Here is a 17,998-nt window from a genome sequence, read left to right as displayed (position 1 = left end):
GGGTCGCTGGGGTCCGCTGGGGGGTGGAATTGCCGGAAGGGGGTCAGGGGGGTCTGCAAATTGCGGGGGGGGGAGGGGTGGTGGTGTGCGGGGATCCGCGATTAGCGGGAGGGGGCGGGGGTCCGCAAATCGTGGGAGGGGACGCGGGGGGCTTGAATCGCAGGAAGGGGGTCCGCAAATTGCGGGAGGGGGGTTGTCGGGGTCAGTGAATTGCGGGAGTGGGGGTTGTGGAGGACCGTGAATCGGGTCTCAGGGACCATTTTACATTGGTTCCAATGTAAAAAATCGCGTTGATCGCATTTTGGTTGCCTGCGATGCGATCGACGCGATTTTTTGGGTCCCGATGGATGCAATTAAAATCGCTGGCCCCGTGCTAGGAAACAAGTACCATAATAATAATAAGGGTAATAAAAACAGGTGTGGGATGGGGGCAATGGTAGTCAATAGAATAGGCAGTGAACCAGACCAATGGTCATGAGAGATGGTAAGTCCCGTTCCTATTTTGCCGCCTTTGGAAACCACTAGTACCAAGTAATTGTGGTATGGTTACAGAAAGTTAGCTTCAAAGAGTTAATATTTACCACATGACCGCTGAAGGCTTGTAATCCACATAGGATGCATGTGCAGCTGATGTCCTCACTATGCTGGTTCGGGTGAAGCAATAGTCAGGGTTGGAAATGCTGGGGTCCTGTCCACTGCCCGAACCAGCAAACCTAGTAGTAGTTTGTTCATTTATATGGCGCCACAAAGTGTCCGCAGCGCCGTGCATAGCAAACAAAAAACAAATTACAAGGTAACGTACAGGGTGTGTTGATAAAATACAGCATAAATATAGCTGGTAGAACTAAAATCAGCATCAGTTCTGAAGTAGGTGTCGAAATTGTCGAGCAGACTGAAGATAAAGTAGAGGAAGGGAAGAACAGGGCATGAGCACTGGTGAGGTAAAGAGGTAGGGTGAGTACGTGAGGAAGGAGGGCCCTACTCATAAGAGTTAACAGACTAAAAGGAGGTGGGTGTACGAACGAAAGACAATAGGATAAGTAGGAACGGATGGAGGGGTAGGGGAGGCAGGATAGGAGGAGCAAAAGAGGTTAGGAGGAGGAGGGATAGGCTAGTCGGAAGAAGTGGGTTTTGAGGGAGCGCTTGAAGGAGGTAAAGGAATCAGAAAGCCTGATGGGTGGCGGGAGGTTGTTCCAGTGCAGGTGGGCAGCGTGAGAGAAGTCTTGGACACGGGAGTGGGAGGAGGTGATTAGGTGAGAGGTCAGGCGGCGGTGGAGCGAAGAGGACGGGAGGGAGTGTGGATAGAGATCAGTGAAGAGAGGTAAGGAAGCGGTGGAGGAGGAGAGAGCCTTGTAGTTGGTGGTGAGGAGTTTAAAGAGAACTCGGAAAGGAATGGGGAGCCAGTGAAGAGATAGAGAGAGGGGGGAGGCGGAGGTAGAGTGGAGCGAGAGGAAGATGAGCCTAGCAGCGGCATTAAGAATGGATTGGAGAGGGGCAAGGCGGGCGAGAGGTAGCCCAGAGAGAAGGATCTTACAGTAGTCAGCCTACCCATTTAAACCTTGGATTACAAATAGTGAACGCAGACTCTTTCCTAGAGGAAGATTCCAATGAGTCTCCAACCTCTCCTGCATAAGCTAGGAGCAGGAGCTTCCCGGTCGAAGACGACAAGACTTGACAAAGTGAGCGGTTGCTCCACAATCCTTGCAAAGGTTTCCTTGTCTGCATCTTTGTTGCTCCTCATCAGAAACACGGGACCAGTCAATTTGTATGGGTTCCTCTGTGGGTTGGGAAGATGGTTTGAGAGGAGGAGAAACCTGTGGTCTTGGACGGTCGAGTCTTAATTTCTCCAAACACAGTTCTCTATACCCTAAATCCACCTTGTTACATAATAAACCAGAAAGAAACCAGGTGCTGGTAATAACAATACAAATAAGATGGAAATACACTGAGCTGCATCACTGTAAGAATAAGCTGCAGAGAAATCCCAAGGGGCTATGTACTTAGGAATCCTCAATAATCCACATATAGAAACATACTGCTAGCACCTGTGCTGGTTATTTCCCTTGTGAATATGGCAGAGCAAGCAGAGCATACGTCTTATAATACAACAATCTATATTTAATGTTATAATATACTATATTATAAAAATGTAATATATTACAGAACGTGTCTATACATAATGGATTCTAAAAATGTTTTGAAGATGCAATTAACTGTAAAATACACAATAAAAAGAAAAATTGGAAATACATGTTGTCCAGATAAATGATACTCTGTCTCGGTGGATTAAAGTATTGTTGTCTATCTTTTCATGGAACAAGTGAATATATCAGCATCGTGTGTTAGGTCAGGGATGGAGAACCTTCGGCCCTCCAGCTGTTGTTGAACCACACATCCCAGAATGCTTTGCTACAGTTTTAGCATGGTCAAATAGCAAAACTATAGCAGTGCATCCTGGGATGTGTAGTTCAGAAACAGCTGGAGGGCCGAAGGTTCCCAATCCCTGCACTAGGTCTACAGGTTAAGGTCAAAGGTTACAAAAGGCCAACAAGTTCGAAAGGTCAAAATGACAACCAAGTTGACCTTCATTTGAATGTGTAACCTCACAGGTTGGCTCTGCTCACCACATTTTAGGCAAGGTGGCTTGGTGCGCTCGCCATAGCTTACTATTCCCAATTGTAGTAGTCCACTGTCGACCTTTCATCTGATGACAATTTGTACCCATAGACCTAATGCAGGTTGACCATATGTTGTCCACCTACTGACTGTCTACCTAGATACTGTAGATCTATTAACTGGATACCTGTGGCAAGGGGTCACTTTGTGGCAAGGGGACTAAATTAATCGAAAATTACATGGTTCGATTCATTTAGCCCCCCTTCCCTAAACAATGCGCCTGTATTTCCCTGTTAATCTCCCCATCTTCACTAAGAGGCAGGCAGAATATGGGAGAACCACCTACTCTTACAGGGGTGCTGGGGACTTCTCAAAAAATTAGGAGTTTCCCACAATTTATGGGAGAGTAGGCAAGTACAGATGGAGCCGGCCTAGTTCTTGCAGGGGCTGGCGATTCTATCGCCTGCTCCCGCCAGCGATCGGCTCTCGCCAGGGGCGCGCGCACGAGATGCTTGTGTGTGCCCCGTGGCTATGGTGATTTCTCCACTGCCCGCCGCTTCCCCCGGTGCCCCTCGCCACCCCGCCGTTCCCCCTATCCCTGCCCATCTCCCTGAAGTGGAGACGGGCAGGGACCCACAGCAGCGCTGTCTGGAAACTGGGACGCGCATGCATGTGAGATGCACACGCGTCCCAGTAAGATAGAGCGCCTCTGAGCCGGCGATCGCCAGCGCAGGCATGCTGGCGATCCCCGGGCAAGAACCAGGGGCGCTTCATCTGTATGACTTATTTAGGGTGCTAGCTCTACCCACAGCACATAATAAAATACTTCAAGTGTACTGTGAAGTGCGTGTGATAGATTTAGACACACGCCATAAGGGCACAAGCAAATAAATCAGGCTCCCAATTTAACCTAAATAAAAATGAATAATAATTGTGACATATGCAGCTCCCAAGGACAGCATTCAATGCTGCAGTTGAGCTACGACAGCGAGCAGGGTCAGTATTCAACTGACCCCCTGCATACGCTGTTTCCCCCTCGCTCTGTTTCTGGAGTAGGGGGAAACGGCGTATGCGGACGCTAAAATAGGCTCCCTGCATTATCCGCGAGTCTTGCTGTTTGGGTGAATACTCGCTGTCCTCTGAATGCGAGGATTCCCCTGAAAGGTTGAAAAGGGTGAGCGGCCGGCGTGGTGGATAAATGTTGAGGGTGGTTTGTTTTCTGCGATCCCTGCCATTTAAACCCCTGAATAAACCCCCAAGAGGTTTTTTGTATCACTCAGACAAATATAGCACAAATAATAAAATTAGACATTTTAAAAAATTAAATGTGGCATTTGCGCTCCTATTTTTTAAAATTATTTCTACCCGCAGCACACCTGAGAGCTATAAGTGTGCAATACATATTTTTAGTTATAATATCGCACCCTGACAGGAGAAACCAGAGCCAAATTACCGGAAAAGTGGGCACTTAGCGTGACAAATAGAGGGAGCTGGGACTTTGGAATATAGGAAATGGGGGGTGTAGACTGCCGTGCGCACCACGCTTCCATTTGCTAGGGAAAATGGAAGGATGTTTCTCCAGCACCCAAAGGAAACCAATATTAAATAACAAAGGGCTTTATTCTAGTTCACTCTTTCTGACAAAATCCTTCTTAGATGGACAAAACCATGTACACTGCAGGGGGGCAGATGTAACATGTGCAAAGAGAATTAGATTTGGGTGGGGTTTTACTTCAAAGTGAGATCTATATTGCAGTGTAAGAATAAAGCAGCCAGTATTTACCCTGCACAGAAACAAAATAACTCACCCAAATCTAATTCTCTCTGCACATTTTACATCTGCCCCCTGCAGTGCACATGGTTTTGTCCATCTAAGAAGGATTTTGTCAGAAAGAGTGAACTAAAATAAGGCCCAAAGTTGGATCCACCACCACCACCAGCGCTGGATAAATATTAAACAGAGATACTTCCCTTTTTGTGTGTATTTTTCAGGGTAGCGATGTGTGGGTTAAAAAGTCCCTGTGCTCCTTCATCCATTCATTTGTACATGAAAGAGAGCATATAATTCACAAAGCGCATACCATTTTAATAACACACAATATAATACACAATCAATGTACAATGAATAAAAAAGCAATCTCCAGGGGAATGGAGGAAATTCTAATCATACAAACAGCAATAGTACACACAAATGTCCACAATAATAAAGTGCAGAGTGCAATGGAGGGCTTTTGGGGGTAGTTACCAGATGTTAATGAACCGTAGGATGTACAGTTCAAAATGAGCATGTGATTTGACCAGTGGTCGCCCGGGTGTGCACCAAGACCAAAGATGCTGCTGCAGTCACCGACCTCCAAGCCGACTCCAAGCCTCTCTCCCACCGACGCGTTTCGGACCCGGACTGGGTCCTTTTTCAAGGTGTAATACATATTTTTAGTTATAATATCGCACCCTGACAGGAGAAACCAGAGCCAAATTACTGGAAAAATTGTAAAAGTGGGCACAGTGGAGGGAGCTGGGACTTTGCACAGGGGGAGATGAAGGAGGCCATTGAATCACACGTTTGGGGAGATCAGGTCTTGGAGGAACATGGGTGGAAATGTGGCAAAGGACGGACACAAGTGGGAGCTGAGGAAGGCCATCCACCAATGCCGTCCCTTTGCCAGGCCACAAAAGCTGTCCATCAGTCAATTCACCAAGGCCGTCCATCAGCCACTTCACCAAGGCCATCCCTCAGCAATCTACCAAGGCCGTCCATCAGCCAATCCACAAAAGTCATCCCTCAGCCAATACACCAAGGACATTCCTTAGCCAATCCCCCAAGGATGTCAATCAACCAAGGTACTAAGGTTGTCCCTCAGCAAATGCCACATTATTAGGACAGGCCCTTATTCTGGTTCACTCACAAAGGCAAACTCCTTCTCAAATGGACAAAACCATGTGCCCTGCAGGTGGGGCAGATGTAACAGGTGCAGAGAGAACATCTGTTACATCTGCCCCACCTGCAGGACACATGGTTTTGTCCATTTGAGAAGGAATTTGCCTTTGCGAGTGAACCAAAATAAGGGCCATAGTTACCCATTGCAGGGACTTTTTTATAAAGAAGAAGGGCCAGATGCACTAAGCTTCAAAAGTGATAAAATGGAGAGTGATAAACAGCCAGCCAATCAGCTCCTGTCTGACATTTTGCAAACATAATCTGTGACATGGCAGGTAGGAGCTGATTGGCTGGCTGTTTATCACTCTCCATTTTATCACTTTTGAAGCTTAGTGCATCTGACCCGAAGTGTGATAGTAATTTCTGGTACAGGTATAAGTGATGTCTCTATTCTAAATTATGTCACTACTGTGACGTCATTATGTGCACAATGGATACATTTTAATCCCTAGTTACCACTTTATTACACACACTCAGCCCATATGCCCCGAATCCGCCACTGCTGGGCTGGTATATCATGGGAATAGGGGGAAATGTTGTCAGCACAGCTGGAGACTGAGCAACATTTGCCCACAACAAAGATGGCGGAGGCGGAACTTCCACACCGTAAAGCGTTGCCCTGGTGTCGCGTTCCGGCAGCCGGTGCGGCAGAGATTTCATCATGCAGGGAAGGGGGGTGTGATGCTCGTGCTCAGGTCCCTCCCCGCCCGGCTGCTACCGCTGCGACATCTGCCCGGCTCTCTCACCCGGCACACCCGAACAGCAGTCCGGACGCCCGCAGCCCCGCACCCGGCACAAGTGACACAGCCGGCAGCACGCAGCATGGAGGAGCAGCTGGCGCCCCTGAGGCTGGCGGTCAGAGAACAGGTGAGAGCCGCCGCACATGTTACCTGAGGGTGGCGCCGCCCGGGTCATCTGAGGGTACACTGATGGCAATACATGGGGTGCCGCTCATGCTGGGGTAGGGTTACCTGTGGGATGCACCTCATGCTGGGGTAGGGTTACCTGTGGGGTGCCCCTCATGCTGGGGTAGAGTTACCTGTGGGGAGCCCCTCATGCTGGGGTAGGGTTACCTGTGGGGTGCCCCTCATGCTGGGGTAGGGTTACCTGTGGGGTGCCCCTCATGCTGGGGTAGGGTTACCTGTGGGGTGCCCCTCATGCTGGGGTAGGGTTACCTGTGGGGTGCCCCTCATGCTGGGGTAGGGTTACCTGTGGGGTGCACCTCATGCTGGGGTAGGGTTACCTGTGGGGTGCCCCTCATGCTGGGGTAGGGGCATCCCACAGGTAACCCTACCCCAGCTTGTGACATGGCAGGTAGGAGCTGACAGCATGTGGGATGCCCCTCATGCTGGGGTAGGTTTACCTGTGGGATGCCCCTCATGCTGGGGTAGGTTTACCTGTGGGATGCCCCTCACGCTGGGGTAGGTTTATGTGTAGGGTTCCCCTTTACAATTGGGTAGGGTTATGGGTAGGGTGCCCATTTACGAATGGAATATGGTGCCCCTTTACGATTGGGTAAGGTTATGTGTAGTGTGCTCCTTTACGATTGGGTAGGGTTTTGTGTAGGGTGCCTCTCACACTGGGTTAAGATTGTGTGTAGGGTGCCCCTAACTGGCGTAGGGCATTATACATGGGGCGCCAGTTAGGCTGGTGGCATGGTTATACTTGGGGTGTTCCTTAGGCTGGTGGCAGGGTTATACGTGGGTTGCCCCGTAGGCTGGGGAAGGGTTATATTTGGGTTGCTCCTTAGGCAGGTAGCAGGGTTATATTTCGGGAGCCCCGTAGGCTGGGGCAGGGTTATCAATTATGCTGATATTTGTAATATGTACTACTTGTCCTGTCACTTAAGGCGAGATGTACTAAGACTTGGAGAGTGATAAACAACCAACCAATCGGCTCCTACCTGTAATTTTTAAACCCAGCCTGTGACATGGCAGGTAGGAGCTGATAGGCTGGTTGTTTATCACTCTCCATTTTATCACCTTTCAAGTCGGGTGAAATCGGGCAAAATCGCACTAGTGCATGACCAGTTTTAGATTGAAAGTTCTACCGTTGCCTACACACAGGAACCGATTTGTCTGCTAAATAAATATGTATCCTGTCATTCATTGGGACAGGTTGCTTTGGTGTGTATGAGCTGGGTCCACTATAAGGGATCTTTGTTTTGAGGGGTTCATTTACTGCATGCTCATCTCTGGTAACTCTAGTGGGTTCCTGTCATAGGGGATGGTATAAGTTTCCAACGGTCGTTTCTCCGACTTCGGAATCCCGACTGTCAGGAACCTGACTGGGGCGAGCGCATTCAAGCCCCTTGCAGGCTCGCTGCCCTATCCACCTAATCTATTCTCCCTCTATGGAGTTGTGAATCCCCACGAGGGAAGATGGTCGTGTCGGTTATTCATCCGGCACCCCTGTCATAGTGGGTTCTTGGTACTAATTCATGGTTGTGTGGCATTTTGCATAAAATTAATTTCATGTAGTGTTCATTCTAGCGGTTATCAGGGCCGGCGCCACCACTAGGCAGAACTAGGCATTTGCCTAGGGCGCCGGCCGCTTGAGGGCGGTAGTGAGCCGCCGAGGTACCCGGGAGCAGGGAGCAGGTAAGTCAAGTCTGCGATTCTTCATTCTTCCTCCCCCCGCTCCCCGCTCCCATCCCGCCCGTGGCATGAATGCTACTCCCCCCCGCGCCGCCCGCTCCCCTCTCCTCTCTCCTATCCCGGCCGTGTTATAAAAACACGCTGCTCGCGCCGCCCGCTCCCATCCGGCCCGTGGCATGAATGCTACTCCCCCCCGCGCCGCCCGCTCCCCTCTCCGCCCGCTCCCCTCTCCTCTCTCCTATCCCGGCCGTGTTATAAAAACACGCTGCTCGCGCCGCCCGCTCCCATGAGCCGGCCCGTGGCATGAGATTTCTGTGCAGCACCACCTGCGCTCCGGGGGGGGGGGGGGGGGGGGGGGAGAGAGTATCGCCCCCCCCCGGCGGGCGGGCGGCGCGCGTTTTTTTGCCTGGGGCGGGCGGGGGGCTTGCACCGGCCCTGGCGGTTATGGTATAGGTGGTAGACACCTAAAAATAGTTGACCATTCTTAGGTGTCGACCTAGTCACTGTCAACCAATAGTGGTTGACCTAGTGACATTTGGCCTAGACATTGTCAACAGAGGGACCGAATACCATTCTAGGACCCTGTACATTTCAAAACCATTATAGTTCCTCCTTCCTCCCTGGAGTGTTACTCTTTTTTTTTTTTCTTTGTTCTTCTAGTACACTCTGCTCTGTATTTCAATGCTGAGGTGTAGACCAGAGTGTGCTTATGGTGGAAGCCCATGTGTTTTGCATCGCACTAGAATGAACAGTAGTGATTTAATAACTGTAGGCATGATTCATTTTATCACTCAGCCCAAACAGATGGCTTTCCTATGGGTAGCCGGTCAAGTTGGTGGCAACAGGGTGGTGAATGGTGATTAATACCACATTTTATAGTGTTCATTCTAGCACCCCACAACTTTTAAAATCTTTCCAGTTCCTCTTCCCTGCCTGGGGTGTCTATCACATTGTGGCCTGTATCTCAGTACAGACCAGACTGTATCAGAACCCCAAAAGCAGACAGTGACACCCCTGGCAGGGAGGAGGAACTGCATGGGTTTTGAAAGGTGCAGGGCGCTACACTATTTTAACAGGACATAGAAAGATGTGTCTGTGGCACATGAACTGTGTGTAAGCCATTGCTTACCCCAAGGGAGAACCGATGTATGTAATAGATCTGTTCGACAGATTAACACAGCACAGATCAACGTCAAAGATCGGAAAGTCTTTTACCCACTAAATATGTGTGAGGTGCGAACTGCACCTCTCGCAAAAAATAATTACTTATTGGTACTATCAGCAAATATCAAATTATTGTCATGGATAATTTGGTGAATTAAGATGTATCTAGAGCAGACAAGAAAAAAAATCAACACGCATACACAATTTCTCAATAAATAGTAAATCATGTAAAAATAGAATCATGGGCAAATATTCAACTTAAAAATAAAGCATAGAACCTAAATAAATGAAATCTTACTTCACCTGGCGCGTTTCATGGCACTTATTTTATTTATTAACAGTTTCTTATATAGCGCAGCATATTCCGTTGCGCTTTACAAAGGAGACAGTGATGCAACAAACGGGGTATTTGCAGTCAAAATGTAGGAGGGCCCTGCTCGCAAGCACTTGGCAGCTTGGTCAGGCAGCGTAGAGTGAAGTGTGGTGCACGTTCTAGTTCCAGTTCAGATGTCCACAAATTGCCGGGTACTGTTTGTACATCAGGGTTTCCCAAACTCAGTCAACAAGGTACCACCCACAGTCCAGGTCTCAAGGATATCCATGACTTTGTACAATTGGTATAATCAAAGTGATTTGTTAATTTATGGTGGCCATACATCTACAGATTTATTGTCAGATTGGGCTGGTTGAAGCAAAATCCTGGTAATGGATGAGAGCAGATGACAGTTGGCCATTAGCTTCAATATGCTGGAAAACTGACAAACTGTCATTCAGATATTACCAGGTTTTTGTTCCAACCGGCCCAATCTGACAATCAATCTGTAGATGTGTGGCCAGCTTTACCTGTACTTAAACACATCCTTATAACCTGCATTGCATCATCTTATCAGTCTGTCTTTGCAGTAGTGTACATAGGGAAGTGTAAGCAGAACTTGGCCAGAGTAGCTATTATTATATTTGCAAGGATCCTGTTTTACAAATCCATTAACACACAATCCCTGGTTGTCCGATATTAATACAAAGTAAATGACATTTGTTGGTTGGGAGGATGGGGATGGTATAAACTGCAGCCACCTACCATTCTTGTACGGTGACTAAGGGACAGATGTATCAAGCTTCAAAAAGTGATGAAGTGGAGAATGAAAAACCGCCAGCCAATCAGCTCCTACCTTTTATTTTTCAAACAAATGGGCAGATTTATTAAACTCGGTGAAGTGATAAACTGTCTGGTTTTTATCAACGGCCAATCAGCTCCTACCTGTGACGTTACAGGCTTGGTTTGAAAAATGACAGATGCTATAGAGCAGGGTTGTTCCCAGGTTCAACCCGGGGTCCTGGCCAGTGTGAAAGGGGTACTCACCGGGGTTGCCGGTCCTCCGTGCGGTCGGGCCGGGGAGCAAACAGGCGGCGGGTGCAGATGACCGGTCAGATAGCGGGCGCAGTGAGGGCGACGGAGAGATGCGTCATCTTCATCCGTTGCCTGTCCTGTCATCTGTGCCCCCCGTCTTTGTGGGTCCCCGGCCCGATCGCACGCATGGAGGACCGGCAACCTCGGTGAGTACCCCTTTCACGTCGACCAGAATCCCGGGTTGAACCTGGGATCAACCCTGCTCTATAGCAGGGTTGAAATCCCTGCAAATTTTGCTGGGATTTTGGCCCGGGAACCTTACACACCAGCACTAGTCGCGGGTTGTTCCCGAGCCCAACCCCGAAATTTATGCTGGTGTGAAAGGGGTATCACAGTATACATAGCAAATAGTTAAAACCTGGCCCTGAGCTTTTTTGCCTACATTAACACTGTTCCCAGGGTACTCTGTTTATTGGGGGATAGTTCTATGACCTCACCAGGGGGACCTGGGTATAGGATAGGTCAGACCGAGGAAGGCCACCAGAAGAATCGCTCATTGTGTCTGTCTAGCACATAATTCACCAATGACATGCTTGTTGGGTTATTTAATGCATCTCTAAGCTGACTGCATCTCTTCCATCTGCCTTATTTCCCCTCACAAATCTCATTTTGAATGCAAATTATGTTCAATCTTTCTCATTTTAGTTTCATAACCCTTTTCTAAGCGGTACTTGGGTCCTTGTGTTACTATATTTTTTATACAGCAGATCTAGTTTAACCTTTTTGAGTGCTAAGTGAATTTGTCAAAATAGGGGTGAAGATTGCCCAGCAAACAGTTTTATTTTATTAACCCTTTGAGTGCCAGCGTTGCTGTAAAAATATCCGTTAAAAATGCCAGCGCCGCTCACAGCAACTGTACTTGTTTTTTGGTGCAATATTTAACGAAACTTTAATGTATTGACTTGGCTGTGTTTCACTGTGAGCGAAGTCAGCATTTTTAGCGGATATTTTGCGGTTCGCTCACAGCAACGTTGGCACTCAAAGGGTTAAGAGGTATACGACTGCCAGGCTGGCCCGACAGCAGTGACCCCCCCGTCCTCGGCCGGCTCGTCTAAGAATCGGCAGACGGGGTTCAATGGTCCCGCCTGCCAAACTCCGAAAAGGGGTCACGAGATATGGGCGGGAGCTTGACAATCCACAACTGTTCTTGGAAGAACGGGTCTGACTGCTTCTAAAGTCAGGTTCCTTCTGCCGAGATCCCTGTTCAATGCCGTTGGGAAAGACAGCATTGAATAGGGCCCCGCCGATGTTTCCCGTTTTCCATGTAACATTGTCGCCAAGGTTAAACTGAAGGCTGGATGAGTTGGTCAACAGGCAACTAGATTCTGTGTGTGAAATTGTGCATAATGTCAAGTATGTCACGAACTGATGGCAGCCGTCCAGGGCTGGAACGCGGAGGCCACGCCATATTCTTCTTTTCTGAAAGCTAGCACGTATTCCTCCATTTTAAACTACGCAAAAATAAACGCCCGCGTTCGTACCGTCCGGACAAAACTGTTGTGCATGAAACAGCTCTAACGCTGTACAGACGGATGGGGCAACTTGTTCTCCATTCACACTGCCCGATCCATCTGAACTGACATTACAACCCTTCAGTACAGCGTACAGTCAGCGAATGCTTTCTAGGGGGTGTCTCGCAGGCTCCTGAAAGTTATTACACTGTAAATATCCCCTCCAAGCACAGGGTCTTAAAGAGGTCACTAAAATAAAATAATTCTAATTAAAATCAAAAAGGTAATACTTGTTTATTTACAGTTTCTGATATAGCGCAGCATATTCCGTTGCGCTTTACAATAGGAAACGGTGATAGAAACAAACTGGCTAGTAATAAACCGACATAGAGGTAGGAGGGCCCTGCTCGCAAGCTTACAGTATATATAGTAATAATCCGACCTTGCAGATATGCCGGTGCCTTGAAATCATTGTTAAATAGTACAATAAAATTGGATACAGTGTTATCCTCTCGGAATAGGATGTAGGGTAAGCTGTGTAAGCATTCATTTGCTTTCTTCCTAAAAAGTTGAATGGGGACAGAAAGACCTGCTCTGTGTATACGGCAGCAGTCGGCTCCCCCCTGTCAGTAATTTGGGATGATGTCTCCTCCCTCTGCCACGTTATCCTAAACTTCCACTGTAGAGCAGAGGAGAGACCACATTATACAGAAGGGAGACCTCTGTGTCTGCAAAAGGAATGCTAACTGTGTACTCAGCTACATCTGCAGAGATTGAGCTGTAATTGGAGCGCCTTGCCTTATACAGTTCATATACAATCACTACACGCACTAATACACATGTGCAGATATTTGGGGTGAAAATAATGTCTGATAGTCAATATGACTCTGCAAGAGACAAGGGGCAAATGTGAAAACAAATAGACAATGTTTAAGGACCAAACCTTGGAACTCTAAAACCCCTGCAATTTCCTTGAGACTGATGTGTACACACCCGGCATAATGAATGTATCCTATGAGGCCTCTGCATTATACAGATAACACTTTATATATAATGAAATTAGGGTTTACAATGGGTAAAGGTTTTACTCCCTCAGCAAAGCGCACTGTATGTAATATGTATCTTATAGGGCTTTACAGCAATAACACCCTGTGGCACAGTAGTAAAGGAAATCTGTCCCGAAGTGGTTTAAAGAACCGGACGATATAGTGGGCATTCTATTGTACTATTATTTTACAAGCCCGGTACTCATAGAATCCGAACCGTGAAATGCTTTCCAGGTCATCCATCTGGAGCACAATTATGATACTTGACAAATTTAATAGATCTGTAGGTTGCACTAATTATTCCTGAGCCGATGGCTGCAAACACGCACTATTGGTGTTCCATGAGGACAGAGGGGGTTATTGTGCTTCACTCGGAAAAGGCACAATCACTCTAATGGACAAAACCATGTGCACTGCAGGTGGGGCAGATGCTACATGTGCAGAGAGAGTTAGATTTGGGTGGTGGGGGTGTACTTCAAACTGATATCTATAGTGCAGTGTAAAAATAAAGCAGTCAGTATTTACCCTGCACAGAAATAATAAAGCACCCAAATCTAACTCTCTGCACATTTTACATCAGCCCCACCTGCAGTGCATATGGTTTTGTCCATTAGAGAGTAATTGTGCCTTTCAGAGTGAATCAGAATAACCCCCAGAATTTGGGAAAATTAGCCGTGGATTGCCCTGGTTGCATTATCGGGAACATTATGCTCTTCTCCGTTGAGTTCGAAGCTGAATATCACGGCAGAAAACACTTCTGCATCTTTGTGCTGCTGCCTGATTAGCTATCGCATCTAATGCGATGCATGTAGGGGGTACGACACTGCTACAACTAGTCCTTCAGGCTGCGCTTCCGCCCTGCGGACCTGTTTGGCAGGATGCACCAGCTCACCCTCTGATGTTGGGGTGGATCAGCCTTTTTATTGACAAGTTTATTTTAACACAATTATCACAGTTGATCTGACTCAGAGACTCAACCAAAGCGTGAGGACTCTGGCAGGAGCTCGCTCAGTGTAATAACATTGGATTAGGAAGTGAATGTGGGATTTAGCCATTAGATATTATACCAGCAGACCTACAGGGGTGAGTAACCCGGCTGCTCGGAAGTGGATCTGTGGCGGAAGCCTTTGCATGACACATTTCTCCGACACACACGTGTCCTCGTACAACGGGTTAATAAGATGTATGATGCATTGAAAAGGGAGAAGTGATAAAGTTTCAGGTACTTTATTCACCGTCCAATCAGCTACTAACTGTCCCTTTTTAAACCCAGCCTGTTGCTTAACAGTCAGGAGCTGATTGGCCGGTGATAAGGTACCAGGCACTTTATCACTTATCACTGCATCATACGTACTACCCTTCAGTTATTTTACTAAACTTCTCACTTATACTGGCCAAAAATGCTTTAGACCCCATACTTTTCTCCCCTGTAATATATCTCTATAGAAAAACCATTATATTTGTGTAAGGCTTGCTGAATATGCTCACATAGCCTTTCAGAGCCTAATAAATTGTTTCTGACCTCCGTCCCCCTTGGAAGACTTGTAGACTGCAGTAAAGGTGCCCACACACTAGAACGATTTTTTTGTCCGATTTCTGATAAATCGTCTGATATATCGTCCGACGTTTACCGATCATCGGTCGCAAATAGGCCGATTTCGGTCCGATGCGCGCTACCGTGGCTCTTTTGCTAAATCTTCTGATCTTACATGCCGCATGAAAGATCAGAAGATCCATAGGAACGCACATGGGATCTTCAGAAAAATCTTTGGTAAAGATGTGCGCTTGCCTGAAATCTTTTGTCCAGGACAGAAAAAAGATTTGAAGGCTATTTTATGCGCACATCTTACAATCGCAGATCTTTCTAGTGTGTGGGCACCTTTTACTCTGAATCTTGCAGGAGCTACTGCTTCCGTGTCCTATCCAAGGGCACAAAGATTCATAAATTCACCCCATAGGATTTATCAGAATGTCTGACCTCTAGAATTTCCTCTGAAGTCTGCTTATGGTAGGAATAGAACTCTAATTTCTAGAGTGTAATTTACAAGCTCATTCTGTTATTTTGTTTTGTTTTGATCTTAAGAATGTCCATCTATCACATCTTGTTCCTACTCTGCTGTGTATATATATGTGTTTCTTCACACACCTTGTTATACCATGCCTGAGGAAGAGACCTAAGTAGTCTCTAAAGCTTGCATTTTAACAACATTTATTTTTGTTAGCCATTAAAAGGTATCATATTTGCTAGATTGCTATTTTGTTTTTCTCACTGAGGAACAATAAAACTTTTCTTATCTATAGAGGAACAGTATACTGCAGTTCTGGAATCCTGAGACGAAGGCAATGGTCTGAACACAGGTCACTGCAGTGGATGGTAGTGGTTGGTGTCCTGTGAAATGCATACAAGATGTTTCACTTCTCATTCTCAAATGTGTCGTCTAGAAATTGTGTGGTCCATTTTCTGATGTGTTTGCTGCAGAAAACGAATGCGTTCTCCTTCTGTTCAATCTCAGGGTGACCTCATCCGCAAGCTGAAAGAAGAGAAGGCTCCCCAGGTGGATGTGGACCGGGCGGTGGCCGAGCTGAAGGCCAGAAAACGGATCTTGGAAGCTAAGGTAGTGATAGAATAATGTTAGACTTTCTCCAGAAGCATCTGCTGCTCTGTCTGCAGCAACAAAACTGTTTCTGTTCTGTCTAGCATGAAACTTGCTGGTGTCTGCTGTCACTGCTGAGGGAAACTGCAATTAAACCAAGTTCCACACAAGTGCATTGTCCAACAGCATTCTCCTGTGATGATCCCCCCCCCCCCCCTTTGGAATATCTATACAGAACTACCTTCCACCCTGCCTTATATTTTGTGAAGTCATTTGTTATAATTATACATATTATCCTTGGGCTTAGCTGGATTGGGAACATTTACATGGGGTACAAAAGTTTCAAAAAGGAGCCACTATATTTTCTTCATATTATTTAGCAGTATTTATTATTGGCCAATAATGGTAGTGTTCATTCTAGCACCTGCTATCTTTGAAAACCTATGCAGTTCCGGTTCCCTGCCTGGGGTGTCGCTATCTGATGTGGTGTTTCTAGCACAGGTCTGGTTTGCATATCGGTGCTGATATACAGACCGCACTGCGCTAGAAGTACTACAGCAGACAGTGACACCCCAGGCAGGGAAGAGGAACTGCATGGGTTTTCAAAGATAGCGGGTGCTAGAATGAACACTAGTAAAGTGGACTATAACACTGACCAGGCAAAAAAGGGCTGTACTTCCCTGCATTTAACCCCATTGCCCTGTGCTACATATAGTCCTAGCCAGTGGCACTGTATAGGAACTGATAACTGGTGTAAGTTCTGCAGCAACGCTCCGATTTGATCCAATCCACCGTGTGCAGGAATCCTCGGGTGAATGTATTTTCCCATTCTGCTGGTTATTTTTTTTATGCTATGTTTTTGTGGCAGGTACAGTCGGTAAAAGGAACGTATAGGTAAGTTCACACATCAGTGACTATACTGACTGCACTAACTATAAGTCTACCCCAGGCATTCCCAACCACGGTCCTCAAGGCACACCAACAGTGCAGGTTTTTGTGATGTCCAGGCTTCAGCACAGATGGTTTAATCAGAATCACTCAGGTACTAATTAAGTCACCTGTGCTCAAGCCTGGATATCTACAAAACCTGCACTGTTGGTGTGCCTTGAGGACCGTGGTTGGGAATGCCTGGTCTACCCCTTTCTTTACCCACATTGTTATAAGACCTCTGGTGTTGTACAGACCTTTTCCTCCACAGCCCTGTACAACCTCACCGTACAGCACAGTAACTTATGTCTCTGATGTCTTGCAGGAGTTGTCCCTGCAGCCCAAGGATGACGTCGTTGACAGAGCAAAGATGGAAGACACGCTCAAAAGACGGTTCTTTTATGACCAGGCGTTTGCAATCTATGGAGGTATTACTCTACAGGAGTGGTTCTCTGTAATCACCCATTTCACGTGTTCCAGGTCATCGGCAGGAGCGATGTGTATATATAACTGTCACATTTTAAAAATCCACAGGTGACCTGGAAAATATGCACCAGGTGGGGTCCTGAGGACAGAGTTTGAGAACCTGTGGTTGACAGCTATGGTATGTCATCATTGTGACAAAGTGGGTAAAGCTTTTTTTCAGAAGACAATGTTAAATTTAGAAATGGTACCTTAGGGCAGGGGTTCTCAAACTCTGTCCTCAGGACCCGACACAGTTCACGTTTTCCGGGTCACCCGGACAGGTGCATTCAATACTCATTGACACATTTTAAAAGATCCACATGTGGATCTTTTTAAAATGTATCCGTATCAAATACAGCACATCTGTGCTCCAGCAGGAGGATGTGGGTAACGTGTACGGTTTCACTCATCCTTATTAGCACCCTCCTAGTGGTGTGTTAGGCAGTGGTCATGTTACAGCTGGGCGACTCCTTATTATGCCACTTCCCCATGCCTTAGGCTGCGTATGTTTTACCCACCAGCTTCAGTCCTCCAGCTCTAGAGCTCAGTGAGGGTGACCAGCGGCGATCTGTAGGGTCAGTAAGGTGATTACAACAGTAACAAGTAAAAGATGCAAACATGATGATGGGGTAAAAAGTCGCCTCAGCCATTGGGAACTGTAATGTCCATGAATGGTCTTAACCAACATTTGGGCTATCCTGTGACTCATGCTGCTTTCACACCGCAAAACCTGCTTAGACCCGGTATTTAAAATGTTTGATAAAACGGGTCAGAGCAAGTTTAACCCCTTTC

At 47.0% G+C, this 17,998-nt stretch overlaps 1 protein-coding gene across 1 annotated transcript in view; it reads left to right on the top strand.

Annotated features, from left to right (window-relative positions):
* The first annotated feature begins 6,180 nt into the window (after positions 1-6,180).
* The window catches only part of GARS1 (glycyl-tRNA synthetase 1), a 36,148-nt gene continuing 24,330 nt past the window's right edge, over positions 6,181-17,998 (top strand). Inside the window, exons 1-3 of the mRNA XM_083186873.1 lie at positions 6,181-6,421; positions 15,734-15,835; positions 17,067-17,169. Of these exons, the coding sequence (XP_083042999.1) occupies positions 6,236-6,421; positions 15,734-15,835; positions 17,067-17,169 (391 nt within the window). The 5' untranslated portion in view covers positions 6,181-6,235. The remainder of the gene's footprint in view (positions 6,422-15,733; positions 15,836-17,066; positions 17,170-17,998) is intronic.

This window comes from Crinia signifera, chromosome 5 (assembly GCF_055691185.1).
Source record: "Crinia signifera chromosome 5, ASM5569118v1, whole genome shotgun sequence".
In the NCBI taxonomy this organism is placed as follows: Eukaryota; Metazoa; Chordata; class Amphibia; order Anura; family Myobatrachidae; genus Crinia; species Crinia signifera.
The sequence above is the reverse complement of the archived record's forward strand: the minus strand, read 5'-3'. Positions and strand labels throughout refer to the sequence as shown.